This window comes from Chelonia mydas, chromosome 9 (assembly GCF_015237465.2).
Source record: "Chelonia mydas isolate rCheMyd1 chromosome 9, rCheMyd1.pri.v2, whole genome shotgun sequence".
NCBI lineage: Eukaryota > Metazoa > Chordata > Testudines > Cheloniidae > Chelonia > Chelonia mydas.
The window spans coordinates 33,223,257-33,243,764 of NC_057855.1; the positions used below are offsets into that span (position 1 = coordinate 33,223,257).

Sequence of the window (20,508 nt, forward strand, 5' to 3'; positions counted from 1 at the left end):
GCACTGCTTTGGATGGTTATTGAGAAGAACCCATTATAAACATGGCTGCATGTCCTCTCGAACGATGGTTGAAGCATGAAGGGACATATGAATCTTTAGTGCATCAGGCACATAAATATCTTGCGACACTGGTTACAACAGTGCCATGCGAACGCTTGTTTTCACTTTCAGGTGATATTGTAAACAAGAAGCGGGTAGCATTATCTCCTGAAAATGTAAACAAACTTGTTTGTCTGAGCGATTGGCTGAACAAGAAGTAGGACTGAGTGGACTTGTCGGCTCTAAAGTTTTAAATTGTTTTATTTTTGAATGCAGGGTTTTTTTGTACATAATTCTACATTTGTAAGTTCAACTTTCATGAAAAAGGGATTGCAATACAGTACTTGTATTAGATGAATTGAAAAATACTATTTCTTTTGTTTTGTACAGTGCAAATATTTGTAATAAAAAATAAATATAAAATAAGCACTGTACACTTTGTATTCTATGTTGTAAATGAAATCAATATATTTGAAAAAGTAGAAAATATCCAAAACTATTTAAATAAATGGTATTCTATTATTGTTTAACAGTGCTATTAATCACACTATTAATTGTTATTTTTTTAAATTGTAATTAATTTTTTTAATTGCTTGACAGCCCTAATGATTACTAATGTAACTGGTGTAGTTACACAGTGACCTAGCAGGGTTTTAAAAGGCCTAATGAAGAAGAAAATAAACATTGCTATTTGGTATAAGAAATGGTCCCTCTAGGAAATATTAAACCATAGGCCCGCCTACACCTAGGGAGCTGTTTTGCCCAAGTCCAAAGGAAGACCTGTGCCTCTGAGAAAACATGCTACACCACTAGCCAGTAGATGTCTCTGTTACATTCACCTACTGTTCCACATGGAATGGATGAGAAGTTTCAGTAGGAGCTCATGTCACAGCTGGACCTAATCAATCTCCTTTATTTATCTGAAACGTGAGCAAACATTCTGTAAAATGTAATCCGAATTTTAAAGTTATTCTCATTTTTTCATTGCCAAAAGGGTGTCCTGCATCCGAAAGTATAAATGCTATTTATAGCGTGGACATAAATATGCCATGCAAGTCAAGTATACTAAATCCACATACCCTGTATAGCTCATGGTGCTGGGAGACGCCTATGAGTTGAACCTCTCAGCACTAAGGCTGTATACCACCCATGTCATGACAGAAACAGGCTGCGTGCTCCAGACAGATCATGCGTGCCCCAGCAAAAGGCAAGACGCATGCTGAACACATCATACATGTCATAACAACATTTCCTGCGTAGCAAGCAGCTGCGCTAGCGCTGGGGCGCTCTGCCCGACGCACGGCGCGTGCCTTTGGGGTCTTGCGGGCGACCAGTCGTGCCACAATACACAGATTGGTTTGACACGGGCGATACGTGGCTCACCCAGGCCCCAAATCTCTTGCATTTGTGCTCGGCGGCAGCAAGCGGAGCCTCCGCGCGGGGCTCGGGCCCGGAGCTCCGGAGCGTAGCCCGGCTTGGCGGCGGGGCAGGAGGAAGAGGAGGGTGAGGGGGACTCATCGGAGATGCGCCGGCTAGCGGGGGCGGGGCCGTGGGCGGGACCAGAGGCCCGGGCGCTGCCGCTGCACTGCGGGGGGGGCCGCCGGCGGAGCTCAGCGTCCCGCTCGCTGGTGCAATAGGACAGCGCAGCGCGGCTAGCAGAGGAGCCGGCGGAGAGCCCGGGGGTGCAAGGTACCAGGCTTCGCGCAGCTGGCGGCTGTCCCTGGCTGGCTGGGCACCGGCCCGTCCCCCGGCCGCTGAAGGACTGAGCGTACCTCGCTGCCACCCCGAACAGATGTGGGCGAGCCTGGAGAACTGAAGCCCAGCTCGCAAGCAGCCGTGTCCTCCTCTCCCCGCAGATCCACAGAGGGTGAACTATGTGGCAGCCGGCCACTGAGAGACTGCAGGTAAGGGAGGAGGGCAGGGGGAGAAACTAAGGCGGGGCTGGCGTGTCTGTAAAGGAACAGGGTCATGTGATCCTAGGGTTTGTGTCAAAAATATGTAGGGGGCATTGGTAAGCCCTTGTTTTGAATTCGTTCCCCGCCACCCCCATGGCCGTGCCTAGATCACGCTTACAACTTTCAGCTGGTCTCTGTGTGTGGAGCAATTTAACATTGCATTCCACTGACAGGATTTACAGGTCCGGGGCTGGGCTTCTTGAATCCAGATGTGGGGTGGTTTTTGTTGTTGTTGTTGCTGCCTTTTTCAAAGACAGAACAGATGATTTGAAAATCTTTGGGTTGCATTTATGATGTTATCTCTCTAAATTTATGCTCCTCCTGAAAATAGGAGTTTAATTTTCTTTCTGGTTATTGCAACTCCCTTCCATTTCTTTCTTTCTTTTTAAGGGGAAAAGTTTATAAAGAGTCAAAACTCATCAGGTATTGCGCTAGCCAATTCATTGACTCCTGCATACAAACAAGAAAATGTTTGTTTCATGGGATTTGGATGGCGGGTGCAGGAGAATGTTTGGGGTTGAGCAATACTGAAAATTGGACGTGTCTAGTTATTTGCAGGAGTCATCAGTGACACGTATTAAGGTCTCAGGGGGCTCAGGGTTGTCCTTACTGCAGGGTTTTGCTCCATGCTTTTTTCTCTGAAATGTTCTCCAGATGGTCAGCCAGACAGATTGCCAGATGAATTTACACAATCCCAAAGACAAACTTTCTGGCATGCTTAAAGCAGCATTAAATCTCATAGTAAACTTTGAAGAACTGTTTAAGTGGCAAAATAAAACAACCTTTAAGGCAGAATGAATTTGAAGGCATAGGGCAAAAAGAAAATATACTGAAAGGAGGGGACAAGCAGCATTACTGAGGCATGCAAACTAAAGATTTAACTTGAAGTTCAGAGATCAGTAAGTAAACATATAGCCCTATGAAAAGTGGTAGGTAAAGTTCACAAACTGAATTCATTTTTGCAGTGAGGAGCAACCTGTTTAGAGAGTATCAGTATCTTGTAATATTGAAGATTCCAACTAGATCACTGATGCTCTAAATTTCAAGGGAGAATCTAAATGGGGTGGAACAACACATTTACATATTTGTTGCAAATAATCAAACCTCAAATAAGGAACTCTACTCTGGGATGCTAAGGTGATATTAATAAATGTTCTGAAAGCCTTATTTGAATACAAATCTGCATTCATACAGCACCTAATTGAGTGCAGTGTAGGCTTATTTTAATGTTTCACTTATCTATAAAGGCGTGTGTGTGTGGGTGTGTGTGTGTGTGAGAGAGAGAGAGGTATTAATGCAGCATCACTTTGAAGATCGAGTCATGGTAGCAGTCAAAATTCCTTGATGTGCTTTCTTTGTGACTTTGGGCTCTTGCTCTTCTGAATGTGTTGGATTTTTTTTTATCTATTTAAGTTATTCATGCGCAGCATGTTTTACTTAGGGAAGTGTGTGGGTTCCAAAGCCCATGACACTTGGCAGCTGAACTATTCTGGCATATATTCTGCTTTGTGATATTTCCATATTAGAAATATCAGCTTTCATTTCATGATTATTTGGCTATGCAACTGTTGGTTCTAGTGCTTCCTTGTTGTATTCTTTGTCATGTTAGTAGTCTTTTCTTAAATCAGATTATATAAAATTTGTGATATAATGAAGAAATGGCTCATTAAAGACAATGGTTACATTTTATAAAATCTTATGAAAAATACCATTAATGGGACACGGGCAGAGTTGACAGATGCAAAATTTAGTCTACCTTAAACATGATTATACAGTAACTAGTCTCCTGACCCTAAAACCCCTGTAAGATCCTCAAAATGAAAGCTGTAAAATTGTTAAAAATCTAACTTTTCTGGAAGGCAACCTGCCAACAGCATCTGAAGGTCAGTGTTATTTTGTTTGTGTGTGTGTGTGTGTCACTTCATCTCTTCACTCTGTGTCTATTCTTTTTTCTTATGAGCAGGCAGGCTAATGAAATATACACAAATTTTGCTTTCTTACCACTTCAGAATTCAGAAGTCTTGTATATTTCAAACCCCCTCTCATGACAAGAGAGCAGGAAGGCAGTGTGGGACGAATGGTGGCATGATGGGAAATAGTGTGCCTGCAAACCAAACCACAGCTAGTAGATCTAGTTTTAGGCCTACCTGCCTGAAGAGCATCCCCTTATTCTTAAATATATATTATGAATAAATTCATATAAATAAATACATGTGGAAACTTGAGACTTGCAGAAAGTAAGACAAAATAAAGCTTACTTTGTAGTTCCACTATAGCAACTTCATACAGTTTCCAAAACAAATATCTAATGAGAAATAGTTGAACATATTAAAATATTTTATTGCTTCCGCTTGCTTTTATTGCTTGCTTTTTTAATTGGAATTAAAAAATTGTTTTGATACCAGAGAGCAGAAAATTCAAAGACTTGCTCTGATTTGATATTAAAGCCAAGTATGATCAAGTCTTTAGGAGTTTTAATCTCTACCAGCCAGTAACAGTAATAATCCGTGCTTCTTAATCAGACCAAGGAATGCAATTTCAATGGTTAGGAACCTTTGACTTTGTGTGTGTGCCTGAAATGTGATTTGTGAATGAAATTAACTCTGGTGGCATGTTATTTATTTATTTATTCTCCAGTAATGGCTAGAGGCCCCATTGTGCAGACCCTTTATAATCACATAGTAAAAGACAATATCTGCCCTGAAGAACTTAGTGTCAGGCCCTGATCCTGCAAAGACTTTTGCACATGCTGAATTTGACATACTGTAAGTAGTCTCAATGAAGCCAATAGGGCTACTCTCAGTGCATAAAGTTGAGCACATGCCAGGTAGGGGCTGAAATTAAAACCAGGTGTAATGAATGGGCATAACGAATGAAAAGATGATTGCATAGATTGACTGAGTGCACGCTTTGTAGAATTAGAAGGTGTCTAAAATATAAAATAAGATTAATACTATAGCATAAATATATACAACACTATATTTAAAGAATGTTAGGTTGCAAAATCAAGCACTCCAAAGTAGGAAATGCTTGTGAAACTTTAATGCAGCCCCCTTGTGCATGTGTATTAGGATACAGACTGTATTTACATTAAAGCTGTCCATTTTTTCCGTAGGGCTCCTATCTCATTCATCATACAGGATGGAGCTGTCCTAGGGAGGGCTGAGGGTTATGTAATGAAGGAGACTTGTTTGTATGACCCCTGTTTCATTTGTTGCAGAATGTGAAAAGTGTGTAATGAGTGAGGCAGAGTTCCTATTTGGTGCTAATGGCAAGTCATATAAAACAAACTTTTTATAGATGACCATTAACTGGGTATTCCTCATTGTCCCCAATGTGAGGCACTTGAAGTCTGATTTGCCAAAGTGCTGAACACTCACAGCTGCAGCTGGGACCTGTGCTTTGAACATATAAAATGCTATTGAATGCTAACTATTCCGAATAATCAGGCCCTAGGCATCACAAATTAGGCATCCAGAATTAGTGGAGACTTTTGACCTTAATCTCTCTGTGCCTCAGTTCCCTGTCTGTCTGTGAAATGGGGATAATAATACTACTTCACTTAACAGGGCTGTTGTGGAAAGAAATTGATGGATGTCACATCCTATAGTGATAAGTGTAGAGAAAAGCCCATGAGGAAATTAATAATTCTGTATTCAGAGAAGGGTTTGAGTAGTGTGTAGTAAATAAGCCATGGGGCCACGCATTGAGCAATGAGAATAAAATCAAATATTTAATAGCTACTCATTCAGTGAGCACCATCCATCCTGCAGGAAAATAGTATGTAATGATGTAATTAAAGAGTGTGTCATAATGTATACATGACATGAGACAGAAATAAGGTTGTATGGGCAATCATAAATCTGGTGTGTCCTAACTTTTGAGTGTTTGACTTCGCAATATAAATAATGTTGTTTTAACATAGTTTTTTTTGTTTGTTTTTTAGTTTGCTTTAAAAAAACAAAGCAGAATTTCCATCATGTGGTAGCCTATTGACACCCACATGAATCATCAGCAGGGTTAGAACATGTAGATTCACTGCACAGACCTCTGCTACTTGAGCTAATGAAGTCATTGATTGCCGTAGTAGGTTGTCATCCTCCACGTCAGTGGTGCCCAAACTTTTTTTGATCTTGCACACCCTTACTAGTAAGGGAATCTGTCTGCGCCCCCACTCCATTACTGCTCAGTTAGCTCGGCAGAGGTGTGTGGGCTGAAGGCAGAGCTGGGGATGAGGGAGGAGCTGGGGCTAGAGGCGGAGCTGGCCTTTGGGTGGAGAGGGAATGACGGCAGAGATGGGCTACAGGCAGAGCAGGGGGTGGAATGGAGCTGGGTCTGGAGCGGGAAGTGGAATGGAGCTGTGGTTGGGGGTGGAACAGAGCTATGGCTTGGGTCTGGAGTTGGGCTGGGGGTAGAGCAGGGCTGGGTGGTGCTCCCTCTCTGCCCCCTGTGTGGGTTGGCGTGGGCTGCACAGCATGGCCCCCCAACATTCCTCTCTGCCCCCTTGGGGGGGTGCCCCACAGTTTGGGGACCTCTGCTGTATGTGGACCAGCACCAGAGTTAGGCTGACCAGACAGCAAGTATGAAAAATCGGGACAGAGGGTGTGGGGTAATAGGTGTCTATATAAGACAAAGCCCCAAATATCGGGACTGTCCCTATAAAATCAGGACATCTGGTCACCCTAACCAGAGTGGGAGATGAGGCATTTTACCAGTGGGTTTCATAGATATTTGCTCACGGCAGAGGAGTGATAAAACATGGACTTCTTGGGTTCCATTTCAGGTTCTGGAAGGGAGTTTTCTCTAGAAATCACAGACCCTTCTGCTTCTGTTCCTTCCAAGCCTGATTTCTTCTGCCCCTCTAGCATGTCCCAGTTCTAGTCCCGTCTCTTCACCCCAATATTCCAGCTCCTTATTCCAGTCCTAGTCTGCTCATTTAGTCAGTCTCTAAAGCTCCCCCTCCGGGCTCCTCATCTTAGTCCCAGTCTCCTCCTACCCTGGCTCCCCATTCCAGGCCCCTCATCCTAGGCTCTTTGCCCAGCCAGTCTGTCTCCATCCTTCCTCCCAGCCCTTGGTGCCTCATCTGATCTTAGTCTCCTCCCCTTCTCCACTACCATTTTCAGTGTCCACCACCCAGACGCCTTGTCCCAGTCTCCCTACCCTGGAATCTTCATCTGATCTCAGACTTTCCCCCCAACTCTGTCTCCTTGTCACAATCTCCTATTCCCACAGACTCCTTGTCCAATCTTACTGCCTCTCTCCACTACTTGTTTCCAACCCTAGTGTTCCCTGGCCCCACCCTCAACTCCTTTTCCAATATCATTTTCTCACGTCCATGTCCCAGTCTTCTCCCTTTACCACCCCAGAGGTCCAGCTCTCTTCCCTCCTGCTTTTGAATTAGACGGCTCCCTCCTCCATGCTGCCTGGGTGCCAGTGGTGTGGAAATTGAGAGCACAGGCGCGAGAGTCTCCCTGTTCTTGATTCCTGTTCCTGGTGGTGCCGAGGGGCACAGCAGCTAAGAGCAGCAGTTATAGGGAAAGTGCTTCTCACAGCCCCTGCAGCTCGTGGCTGGATCATGCTCATTCACGCTGTGTGGTGGTGCATACCCAGTCCAGCCAGCACGTGGGAGCTGTGAGGGGATTGACTCTTTGAGAATTTAGCTGCTAATGTAATAAGTCTCTACGGTGCATGTGCAAACTGAGATTTTTTCAAAGGCTTATAACATGGCCAATTTTGAGTGGATTTTTATTGGGACGGTAAAAGACACATCCCTGACACAAAGGGATGCTAGCCCTGCCTATAATATAGTAATCGTTGCTAGCCACCTGCTTAGCCATTGTCAACTGACAATTTGCAGCGGGGGAGCAGAGGTTATGTGAATCTCAGTTTTGTTCATGTTAAATTGGTAGCAAGACATCCATGAGGAGATATCAGAGGCAGACCGAGATCAGGGATTTGATGTCAGGAGACAGGTCAGGACTGGAGAGGCAGTTTGTGAATCATCAGCATGAGTATGGCGATTGCATCTGTGTGAGTGGATGGGATCTGCTAGACAAGGGAACTACCTGGAGATGGTGTCAGGGCTCAGGGGGAAGCCCTGTGAGACGCTAACTGAGAATGGGAGTTAAGAGGATGAGCTGGTGAAAATTAAGTGTTCAGAGAGGTAGGAGTACCATGAGAGGTCAGAGTCATGAACACTAAGCAAGAACAAAATTGTAAGAAGGAAGAAGTGATTGATGCTGTTGAGTCACTAAAGGGAAGTGATAAGAGATCTGTAGAGGAGATTATTGGAGAACTCAATTAGAATGTTTTAAGTGGAATGGAGGACAGAAGCCTTATGGGAGGGGAGCAAGGATGGAGTGGGTGGAGAGAAACTGAAGAAAGTAAATGTAGGTGGTGCAATCAGTTAAGTTAGTAGAGAAGGCGTGGTAACTGGAGAGGGAATTGGGATAAAACTTTTTTGTAAGGATGGAGGGACCATGCATGTTTGCATCGTGAGGGGTAGGAAGCAATGAGAGTGAGAAGCTAAGGAGATGGGAGGCAGTTAGAGGAGGAAGGGGAAAGAGTACAAGGAAGTGTTGAAGGGTATAGGCAGAAAAGAGAGGGAGCATGAGATCATGCCAATCTTTTCAGAGAAAAGACTGAGAAGATCGGACAATAGCCTGCCTGGAAGAGGAGGGCTCAACAGAAGGGGAGGGTATAAGGAGAGTCAAAGCTGGTGAATAGGCGGCTGGGTTTGTGGGAGAGGGAATCACTGAGGGTGGTGAATTAGTATTGCTTGTCTAGGAATAGGACAGATTTGAAGGAGGAGAGAGCAAATATGTAGTGGAGGAACTCTGTGTGGTCTTCTGCAGAGGTGCCTAGCAGAACACGAATAGGATCGGGGGGGATGTGGATGCAGAGGGAGAGCTGGGTTTGACTGGGAGGTGTTTGTTGTGGGAGAGAGGGCAAAGAAGTGTAAGGTGAGGGACAGAGTGAATCAACATCTGAGTCAACATAAGAGTTAATAGGAAGGAATGCGTTGGGAAGCCATGAAGAATGATGGACTGGAGGCCATGGACGGAGGGGTTGGGTGTGGGGTGGGTAGGCAATGTTGAAGAAAACAAGATGGTGGTCAGACGGAGGTAAATTAGCTACTGAGGGATTAGAAATTGAACAGTGTTTAGTGAAGACAAGCTCAAGTGAGGTGGCCATTTTGGTGTGTGGGAAAATTGATCCAGTGTTGAAAGAGACCAGGAGGAGAAGGTGAAGAGCCAGCATGCTAAGGAGACATATGGGATGTCAGCACAGAAGTTGAAGTCACCAATGATGAGGCCAGAAGATGGTAAAGAGAGTAAGCCCTGCTACAAAGAGTTTACAGTCTGAATAAATACAAGGAAAATCCAAAGGACAATCAGTCAGACCAGAGGTGGGGAGGGAGTCACACTTTCAAAGTATTAGTTACAATGATAGTTAGTCGAGGAGATGAAAGACAGAGATGTAAGAGAGTGATATCAAAAGGATGCAAGAGATGCCACTGAAGACTGAAACAGAGACTTGGGTGAAGCGAAGATCTGGTCCTGATCCAACTGGCCAAGGACTAGAATTTATTTAGCAGGTCTTAACCCTGTGAGAAGATAAGGAGTGAAGCAGTGGCAGGAGGCCACTGAGTGAGCTCCATTGTCTTGTCTTTGAGATAACGGTGTGACCCACTGTTTATAAGCTAGAATGTTGCCCTTCATGGTTGGTGAAAACCAGTGGGGTCCTATTGTATTCATTATTGATGAAGATTGCTAATGTCTCCTTTCAAGAGCTCAGGATAGCTTAAACAGTAAGACCCCTGCCCAAAAAAAATCTTGTGACCTTAACAAGACAACCAGCTGCCATCTGGCCTCTAACATAAATTATTGAAAAAGAGGTGTTGGACAAATTCCAATTGTATCTGAATATTAAGCTGGGGAGATAACAATACAATCTTTGTGCAATCTATGGGTGCCAATTATGTCTTAGAAATGGATACAAGTAGGGTGTCCATGCTGGTAATTTTAAATCTGAGAGTTTGCTGGTTTCTTTTCAGGACCAAGCAGGAGAAGGTGCGTATGTTTTATACTGGGTTTGCTCCATCCTTGCTTGGAGAACCCTGAGAGTTGTATTGGTTAGCTGCTGTTTCTCTTCTTGAGTTCTTGTACGTGAGTTGCATACAACCGGGGGGGGGGTGCTTGGGGCTTCTCTGGGTGGGGGGCTTGTGTCTCCAGCCACGGGGGGGTAGGGCGTCTCAGGGCTCTGGCTGCCGGGAAGGGCTGTGGGTGGAAGGGGTGGAGTCGGGAGCTAGCTTCCCCAAAGGGGGGCTCCACCTGCTCCATGTGCCCGCTGCTCGCCTCCTCTCACCCCCACACCCGCTGCTCGCCTCCTCTCAGCCCTCCCACCTGCTGCTTGTCTCCTCACTCCCCTGCCACAGACACCCCCTGCCCTCCGCGAGAACTCTTGCTTGCTGGTGGCTCACTGCTCACCTTCTCACTCTGCCGCTCACAGCCAGGGCCCACCACTTGCCTCACCGCTTGCCTCCTCATCCCTGCCCACCTGCTGCTCTGCTCCTCACCTCCCTAAGCTCGCAGCCAAACCATACACTACATACAAAGCTATGCATTTCAGATATGTGGTAGCTCATATAAAAGTTACAATTTATTCTAACATGATCAATCCTCCCAAGTTCCATTGATTTTCCTCTTGAAATTTAGGTTTGATTGTTGATTATGCAATAATTACAATCAACACCAGTAATAACAGCATTAATAGAGCTCACATATTGTGTAAGGCATCCGAGGTAGAGTAAGGCATTGAAAATGTCTGTGGTAAATTCAGATTGCAGGAAATGTAACTAATTCATTTGGTAACCTTCAAACCTCTGGAACAGATGGTTGTGAGTGCAGTTCCAACAGATGTTGAGTTTGTACCTAGCACTGTCATGACAGCCTAGTGTTGAAAGGTTGATGTGCTGCTGAAAGGTGTAATTTTCGTAATAATGTGGCATAAATTTCTTGTTCCTGCTTAATGAGCCATGGCCAATGCTTTCTTTGTCACTCAACTCTATGCTCCACTTCTCTCAGAATGAGGCTTGTCTTATTGCCCTCCTGTTTAATGAAGAATCATTCATTGTCTGATGTATTTTCAGTTGCTGGCAGACTTTTTACTGAATTCAGTGGATTTAACAAAAATTAGGATAGAGATGCTTAAATATCCAAGTTTTGGAATTTCCTTGAAAATATGATCTAGGAAGAGCATGTTTTGACTGTGCCTTATTCCTTCACCTGTAGAAACATCTTCACTTTTACCCTGTTTTTAGCTATGACAATTCTTGTAATTGCATAGGACAGTGCACGGTTTGCACATTGTGGAGACAAACTCGTGTAATGCTGTATGACTTTTGAAAGCCACTGGTGCAGAGAAATGCACTGATGCTTAAGAGATTATGATTACCCACACTGCTGGTCATATAGACATATTATTAATCATGCTTACGTAAAAATAATCTTAGACTGTCTCTTTTAAAACACCCTTCATCCCCAGTCTTTGATTGTCCCTCTTATTTGCTTTAATTTTCTATCAGGAAAATGTCAAGGGAAGCAGGGAATATGAACATACCTTGTCTTTTCTCTTGGAAAGCTTATCAAGAGGTGTTTGTATTTATTTAAAATGTGCTCTTCCCTTATGCATACAGCAACACCTTAATCCCCTGGCTTGCTGTATTTTCTTATGTATTCTCTTTGCAGTGGTACTTGCTGTAGAATTGACTGCTTGTTGTAAACAGAAGGCTGATGAGATTGGCTCATAGTCTGTAGCTGTAATACCACTTCAAGCACTGCACGGAGTTCTCCGAAACCTTTCATTTTAAATTATTTCTAAACATATCTCCTGCTCCTGGCATAGGATGTGAGGATCAGAAACCTATTGCCTTTGTTGTGGCTGTAATTTCTAGGGCAGCTATTTTTGTTGTTCATCATGCAGAGTTCTGAAGTGTTTTTGAAAACAATCAAGGGCCTAGTACGGTTCCATTTGCCTGCCTTTGAGAAGAATGGTGTTGGTTATGAAACCTAAATTTTTCTGGAGTCACGATACCATACGTTACTTCTAGGTAACTGTCGAGGGTCAGACCTGCTAGGACTTAGGTGCTCGCCTGTCCCTGACTAACTCTGCTGCTAGGCAATCAATGAACCCAGCCAGCTGCATTGCCTTAGAACTGACAGAGTAGCCACAGCATCTGATTGGCTGCTGATTTAGCAGCCCTGCTTGTAAGCCTCAGCAGCTGTTCAATGTGTACCACACCTGCAGCTGTGCTTGCCTGCGCCCCCTGTTCCAGCCTTGTTTCTGAACCTGCTCCTACTTTGCCTGCTCTGGGCTCTAGCACTTGTTCCCTTCTGGCTTTGATCCTTTGCTGTACCTTTGGCTAACAACTCGGGGTTACCCTCTGGCTCTGGCATTCAACTGCTGTCTGTCTGGTACTGATCCTCAGCTCCTCCTGTGGCCTATGACTCTGGTTACTCACTGGCTTCGGCATTTGGCTTCTGACCCTCAGCTTGTCCTGGACACAGGTCTAACCAATAGGCTGAACTCTTGTTTCAGCCACTAGGCTTGACTGCCCATGGTCCAACTGGTCATTGTAGCAAATCTGAGTAGGTGCATAGTTTCCTAATTCATGCTGTTTGTAAGCCTTTTGGTTCTCCCTATTTATATTTACATGTGTGTAAAACCCACAGTATTCAAGTACATTTTCTCCCCAGAGTAGGAAAGGAGAGAAAAGAAGGAGTTCTGCAAGTGCTCCACTTAGCACTGCAGCGCTGACCGTTTGCAAGCAAGTCATGCCGTACAGGAAGCACTTGATCTTTTACAACTCTCTGACTTTGTATTAACTAAAAAGAAAAGGAGGACTTGTGGCACCTTAGAGACTAACCAATTTATTTGAGCATGAGCTTTCGTGAGCATCCGATGAAGTGAGCTGTAGCTCACGAAAGCTCATGCTCAAATAAATTGGTTAGTCTCTAAGGTGCCACAAGTACTCCTTTTCTTTTTGCGAATACAGACTAACACGGCTGTTACTCTGAAACCTTTGTATTAACTGTTAATCTGAATTCAAATGACATGCAAATAAACCTGAATAATATAGATGTTGAAAGGAAACTAAATAAATGATCACTTTATAAAGTGCTTCTGCATCTATTTCATGTTTTCAAGTTGGGTGCGCTAAAAGGCTTCATATATACTGGTATAATTGAACAACATGAAAAATCCCTTTTTGATGATTGTCCATCACCATTGTTGGACTTCTTTCTTCTTCTAGGCATGGCTCAAATCACTGACGGGAGGTAAAATACATTCTCCTCCCCCTGTTTGGCAACCCCCACCCCAAAAAAACCCCCCAAACATCCAAACTAGTAGTGTGTTGTTATTTCCAGTTCAGAATATTGTTCTGTGAAGAGTCATGATTAGTAAATGTGAAAGGCCAAATGCTTTCATGTAGCACTTTTCTGATCACTCTGCTAATCTGGAAACCTGATAATTCTTACCAAAAGACCAGCAAGAATTTAATAGCAGACATCTGTAGTTTGGTCTTGTACTACTAGACTTCTGTTTTTTACAGAATATATTACAATACAGTTCCTAATATATTCTGAAGTATTTTCAAACAATTTAAGATAAACTACACTCATCAAAAAAAAACAAACAAAAACTACAATGTGTGATGCATTATTTAATCATGAATACAAATGGCTACAAGACAAAAACATGCTGACATTGCTGTTTGATCTTTGGTTTTATTAAACTTTGTAATTACAAGGAGGAAAGTGAAAAGTGCTTGAAATTGAATCGAGGCAAAGTAGATTCCTCAGTTCAGAATATTTTATCGCCCAGGTTTTGGCATTATCTGGCTTCTGGATACTTTATAGTGCATCAAAATTTCACAATAAATGTTGTTACTCTGATTTAATACCGGTCAAAAATCTTTAAAACAGAGCTGTCTGAATTCAGAAAAGCTCATCTGGCACCACTTAGTTTGGGTGTTTCTCTTTATTTATGCATTGTAGAAAATGAATGGCTCTTGAAAAGTGCTAATTTTGGGAAGTAATGTATGACCAAAGAAAATCAAAATCAGTGGCTCCCTTGTGGAAAGCCCTCTGGAAAATTATCACAAGGGTTCATTTATAGTCTACTGCTAGTTTCTGTTTATGAAACTGACAATCTCTCTGATGACAAAAATCAATGGTTTCCTTGAACGAAGGCAGTCAAGGGACTGAAGAATGCAGAGTCTAAATAGCTTACTATTTTATCTGTGTGGGTTTTATTCTTCTGCTGTCTGATGGCAAACGGCACTGGGATCAATGGTACTGTCTCTAATCCTTGGCCGAGAGCACTGTAGATTTCCTTTGAAATAGGATTCAGTGTATGATTGACAGGACTTGAACTGGGATACATCATAGAATTCCATGGGCCAGGCTCAGATTCTCCTCTCTCTTACACTAATCCAACCCCAGTGACTTAATTGGGATGCATCTGTATAAGTGAGATGAGAATTTGGACCACAGATGTTAAACGTGGGTAATTGAAAAGTCCTTTCAGCAATATATTATACTTGTTTTTTTCACAGCCATTTGATATTGTGTAATAAAGCTAATTTGCACTTATAGTAACAGCTGAAAACATTACAACTAATGGTAGTGATAGTCTTTTGGGCCGCTACTGTGTACTTTATAAAAAAAAAAAACAAAACAAAACCATAATGGAATGTTTTTAATTACACGCTTTAAGTGCAAGATGTCTTGATATCAAGTTAGAGGGAACAAGTCTTGCTGTGGCATAGCTTTTCATGACTTTGTGCTCCCATTGTTGGAGAGAGAGGCATTAAAGTCATTTGTATTTAGAACAGAATATGAGAAATTATAAAATATCATTTCAGCAGAGGATTCCCATTTGCAGAAACTGCAGTGAAATCAATGTGTTTGCAGTTCCAGTGAAGGTGAAACGATGAAACTGTTGAGCAAGAAACAGGCATCACTGTGCACAAAATTTAATAAACTTAAAAACAAATAATTGACAACTTGCTGGCACTTGCCAGCTCCATATTTTAATGACAGTACTTCTGTAAAATGGTACACAGACTTGGAATTATTAACAGGACTTGAACTGGGATACATCATAGAATTCCACGGGCCAGGATCAAATTTTCCTCTCACTTACACTAATCCAACCCCAGTGACTTAATTGGGATGTGTCTGTATAAGTGAGATGAGAATTTGGACCACAGATGTTAAACGTGGGTAATTGAAAAGTCCTTTCAGCAATATATTATACTTGTTTTTTTCACAGCCATATGATATTGTGTAATAAAGCTAATTTGCACTTATAGTAACAGCTGAAACATTACAGCTAATGGCAATGATAGTCTTTTGGGCCGCTACTGTGTACTTTATAAAAAAAAAACAACAAAACCATAATGGAATCTTTGTTGCTTTAAAAATTATCATATCAATTCACTGATGATAGAACTGCTGAAATGTTGTTCTCAGAAAAGAAATTGAATACAGGTTTTGACCTGTTAGTAATTTAAGTTTTGGTGACTAAGCTACTTACATTTAAAGCCTAGCTCTGTTACTTCTGTGAGATTGGCATAGTATAGCATTGAAAGTTTGAAATTGACAGCATCCTTGTGTTTGAATCATAGAATCTCAGGGTTAGAAGGGACCTCAGGAGGTCATTAAGTCCAACCCCCTGCTCAAAGCAGGACCAATCCCCAATTTTTGCCCCAGACCCCTAAATGGCCCCCTCAAAGATTGAACTCACAACCCTGGGTTTAGCAGGCCAATGCTCAAACCACTGAGCTATCCCTCCCCCATACCTGTGCATCCCCCCACCATCACCTTCAATTGAAGTTGTGACTGCATTATGTCAGACAAGTTTCAAATCCTACTTCATGGAAAAGCATTTTTGTCCAATGGTATTTGATGAGAATTGCCAAGAACATTGAGAATGGAGGCTATTTTTGTGAAAGAAAGCTGAGTGTCCTGAAGTTCAGGCTTGTGACCACTTTCTTCATGCCTCCAACTCAGACCTCCAGGGGACCCATCTCCTGAGTTGGGTATCTCTGAGTCTGAAGGGGGTGGCTGAGCTTTACATTTGGGGCCAGATTTTCAGAAGAGCTCAGAGCTAGATTTTCAAATCCTCAGCATCCAGCATACAGAGAGCTTTTTTTTAAAACCCGGTCGCTTATTTGCTGCCTGTATGAGGGATGCACAGTTTTCAGAATGTGGCCCTGAATATGGGTGCTGAGCTCTTTTGAAAATTCTGGTCTGATCCAGAGCCTACTGAAGCCAGTGGAAAGATTCCCAATGGCTTCAGTGGGCTTTGGATCAGGTCCACATTTTCCTCCCCTTTGCCAGTCCTATAGGGAAGCGCAGAAAGGAAGTACAGCATGAGGCTGGACTAGCTTCAGAGAAAAGACCCTCCGTGAGGCAGAGTCTCTTCACCTAGAAGGTTTCCCGGGTCAGCTGCTGATATGGATGCACGAGAGAGCAGCAAGGGGCAGTCTGGCAACGCAGACTGCCCCAAAGTTCCCATGTAGGTGGTGATGGCTTCTAATGAATCCACAAGGTCTCATCAAATATCATTGGACAAAATGCTTTCACATGAAGCTTCGGGGCTAAATACGCCGTGTGTGAGGTTGGGTGTGTGTGTGAGGTTTGGCATTTCCCTTCAGGGACAATTGGTGGAGCAGGAACTCCATGAGGAGTTTCCACATCCTCCTGTGGGTTTTTTGTAGGTGGAGACAAGCTTTCCTACGGTCAGGATTAGCGTGAGCCTTTAAACTGATTACGCTGATACTGATCTGCGGTTGAAATTCATATAGTTGCTGGGAAAAAATCAAAAAGTTCAGTGCAGCAAAGCCTTCACTAGATGTTTATTTCAGCTATCCAAGTCTCATGAATATGCTAAACTTTGTTTAAAATGTTATGCTAAGAGGTCTTCTCCTGAGATTTCCAGTATTTCCTTTCAGTGGGGACAGAAGTATTCTAAGAACAGCCTTGTCATGGGTATGTTGGTACTTCTCATCCTAGCTTGGCCCAGGAAAATGCAGAGACAAGCAGCAACTGAAAATAATTAGAAAAAAATAAGTTTGGTTCAGGTTAGGCTTGAGTCTGTTTTTACTGTAACAAAACACTTTGCCCACCATGAGTTCTTACCATCTGGGATCTATTATTGGGGGGAGGGATAGCTCAGTGGTTTGAGCTTTGGCCAGCTAAACCCAGGGTTGTGAGTTCAATCCTTGAGGGGGCCATTTAGGGATCTGGGGCAAAAATTGGGGATTGGTCCTGCTTTGAGCAGGGGGTTGGACTAGATGACCTCCTGAGGTCCCTTCCAACCCTGAGATTCTATGTTTTCTATTTTGCCAGAAAAATATTTTTCAGGAATTATGCAAAATGCCACACTTAGCTATCCAAGCTGGTGCCTGAATCCTAGTGAAGGGACTACCTATGCACTACTGTATTTGTTGTAAGCCCCAGAGGTGACCAAGCATTTTTATCTTTTCTGAAAACTGTCAGTTGTATCTTCACATGAACAGGAAAAACCTAGTACCAAACAAAGAGACAAGATAAAGGATGAATATGGTAATAAAACTTTGCACTGATACATTACCTTCCAGCTGGGGTTTTCAAAATGTTTTATGAACACGAGTGAATTTACTTCACAGAGGTATTAGTGAGGGCAGGTAGTGAAGCGTTATTCCTATTTCACAGGTAGGGAAATTGAGTCACAGCAAAATTAAGACCCTGATCTTGACAACTTCTGAACATCCACCTCACGCATTGTCTCCAAAGCATTTTTTAGGAATGACCCCTAAAGGCCAGGTTCATGTAAGAATTTTGTGGGACTAGAACCTGCAGCTCCTCTCTGTAGTCCTGACCTTAATCATTTCACCCTTTTTGCTCCCTGCTGTACACTGCGTCTTTAAAGATAAATCAAATGTTATATGTATTTGCATCCAATATAAATGACGATATAAATATTGCCCTACAGTTGCATGTGTATAATTTGCTCAATATATCTGATGTACTATTCCAAGAAAGTCTCTTCTTCATATTTTACTTTATATTTTTAGCCAGGATGGGCAAGGATGGTGTCCCTAGCCTCTGTTTGCCAGAAACTGGGAATGGGCGATGGGATGGATCACTGGATGATTACCTGTTCTGTTCATTCCCTCTGGGGCACCTGGCATTGGCCACTGTTGGAAGACAGAATACTGGGCTAAAAGGATCTTTGGTCTGACTCAGTATGGCCGTTCTTATCTGCTACAAGATCCAATCCTGGTATTCTCACAAGATTTCTAGCACTTCCTGGCTTATCACTTGTGACCCAAACAAACATAAAATTTCCTTGTCTTTAAGTCTTATACTGTGCCTGTGTAAAATTTGTATATATAATTTATCACTATATTACTCTAGTATTATGCCATGGAACTCCATTGACTTCCTTGTATACAACTAGAATAGGGCAGAGGTGCATCAGGCCTGTAAGTATAATATATAAACATAGTGAGAGATTTCTGTTTGTAACATTTTCTGCTTTCGTGCCATATTTAGTGGCATTTGAACAATTTTTGTAGTGGGGGCACTGAAAGCCATTAAACAAAACTGTAAACCCTGTAATGATGGAAACCACTTCAAGCTGGGGGGTGCTGCTGAACCTCCAGCACCCCTGATCATACTGCCCACAGTTAATGTTGCTTTCTGTGCTGTCCATACCAGCACCACTGCATGATGTTAAATCAACATTAATGTCTTTTTTTAATGCTACCTGCTGCTCTGAGAATTTTTAGGGAGATAATTATGAATATCAATAAATGTGATTAAAACAATGTAGCAGCCTGAGTCTCTTTCAGTGTTTTTAAGGGAATCTGTACAATCCAAATGTTAACAGGCTTCATTTTCACAGCTGTGTAGTTTGGATTAGAATCAGAAGAAATGAGATTTTGAAAATGTGACTTTTAAGTCTGCTCTATAATTAGACTGCAAGGGACTATGGAGCTTGATGCTATTTGTTTGAATAAATCTTTGATAATAAAGATAAGCTTCACTGCATTCCACTGAAATGGACTACCAGAGTGGAGTGAAATGTAGCTAAACAGTGATGGAGAGCTGATTTTTTTTGGTAGATAATCAAAAAGCTACCCAGCAGCAATCCCCATGATGATGCACACGCTTTCTGACCTGCCTTTGCACTTGTTCTCAAGTCAGAGTATCTGACGGAGATAAAAGGCTTCTTGATTCCTTGTTGGAGGTTGTGTGTGTGTGTGTGTTGGGAGGGGGCGGGGGCTTTGACTGACCCATCTCAGGTCCTCTGGTTGGTCTGCTGGAGGAGACTTGCTTAAGACCCTGGCTCCCACAACAATGGCACATCAAAGCCACTAGTGGAACTATTTGAAGGTCAGGTGAGGTCAGAGGATTCTAGCCTTTTTTTCTCCCCCCCGCCACCCATCAGAGATTGCCTTTCTTTTACCTGCCCAATCCTTTAGAGTCACTGGGGTCTTCTCATGGTGCTTTGGCTTTTTAAGGAGTAAACATACTTCCTTCACCGCTGGTGTGGGCTCCCAGCCTTTCCCATAGCCTCCACAAAGTGTGAGCCTCTACCATTTCTTGTCAGGTAAGAGAAGCTGGAAACAGAGGAGGGAGGTCTGTTCTGTAGGGACAGAGCATCTTGCGGGGAGAATGCTTACAATACTTTCTCTAAATCTGAACACTGTGGGGGCAATCCTTCAATGGGTTGTGACCAGAGTAGGGCAACTGGGAGCTGGGGAGAAGAAGAAAAAAGAAAGAGAAACTAGCAGTGCCACATTTTTTTGTATTGGTATAAAAAGCTTGTTACCAAGGCCACAATCCTGCCGTGCTCTCCGCATGGGTTCCTGGGTCATGCCCACACAGGATTCATTCCAGAATTAGATCCTGAAATGTAATAATAATGATTAAAAATTGCAAGTTTAACACCCATGTGTTTTCCAGTTTCAGGGTTTGGAATTCACCACCTTCATTTGTAAGAGTGTGCATGGGAAGGTGGGTAGGTGGAAAGTGAAGAGGGATGTGGAGATCTTCCACTGCTCCCTCAAATGAAAATGACATTAATGCCCAGCACATTTGTTTATATTCCACTTTTCATTTTGTTCTGGTATTTCTTGGAAAACACCAGTCTGGACTCATAGAAAGCAGGCCCTGGGTAGCTTTGGCCATGGGTTTGTGCCAAATATCAGGTTTGTGATTATGGTACCTGACTTCTCTTTGCAGAGATTACCTTCCAGTGAAAGATTGCCTTTAGTAAATCAGTGTAACTGTGGCCACTGGAATAGATTATGTAAACTTGTTGAAAACCTCTGATAAATTGCCTTTCTTAAAAATGTGGTTCTGATTATGGAGGAGGTGGAGCTCCTAGTTCTTTTTCATGTTTTATTGATGGAACATTAGGTGCAGAGTTCCAAAGGATGGATTTTATTTTCTTT

The 20,508-nt window shown here is 42.8% G+C and overlaps 1 protein-coding gene across 2 annotated transcripts in view; it reads left to right on the forward strand.

Moving 5' to 3' along the window:
• Window positions 1-1,590: 1,590 nt before the first annotated feature.
• PID1 (phosphotyrosine interaction domain containing 1) overlaps window positions 1,591-20,508 on the forward strand; it is a 165,607-nt gene continuing 146,689 nt past the window's right edge. The window contains exon 1 of one of the 2 annotated variants that reach the window (XM_027817365.3): window positions 1,591-1,943. In XM_027817365.3, coding sequence (XP_027673166.1) covers window positions 1,914-1,943 — 30 coding nt within the window. In that variant the 5' untranslated portion in view covers window positions 1,591-1,913. The remainder of the gene's footprint in view (window positions 1,944-20,508) is intronic. The other variant, XM_027817366.3, reaches the window with a different exon arrangement.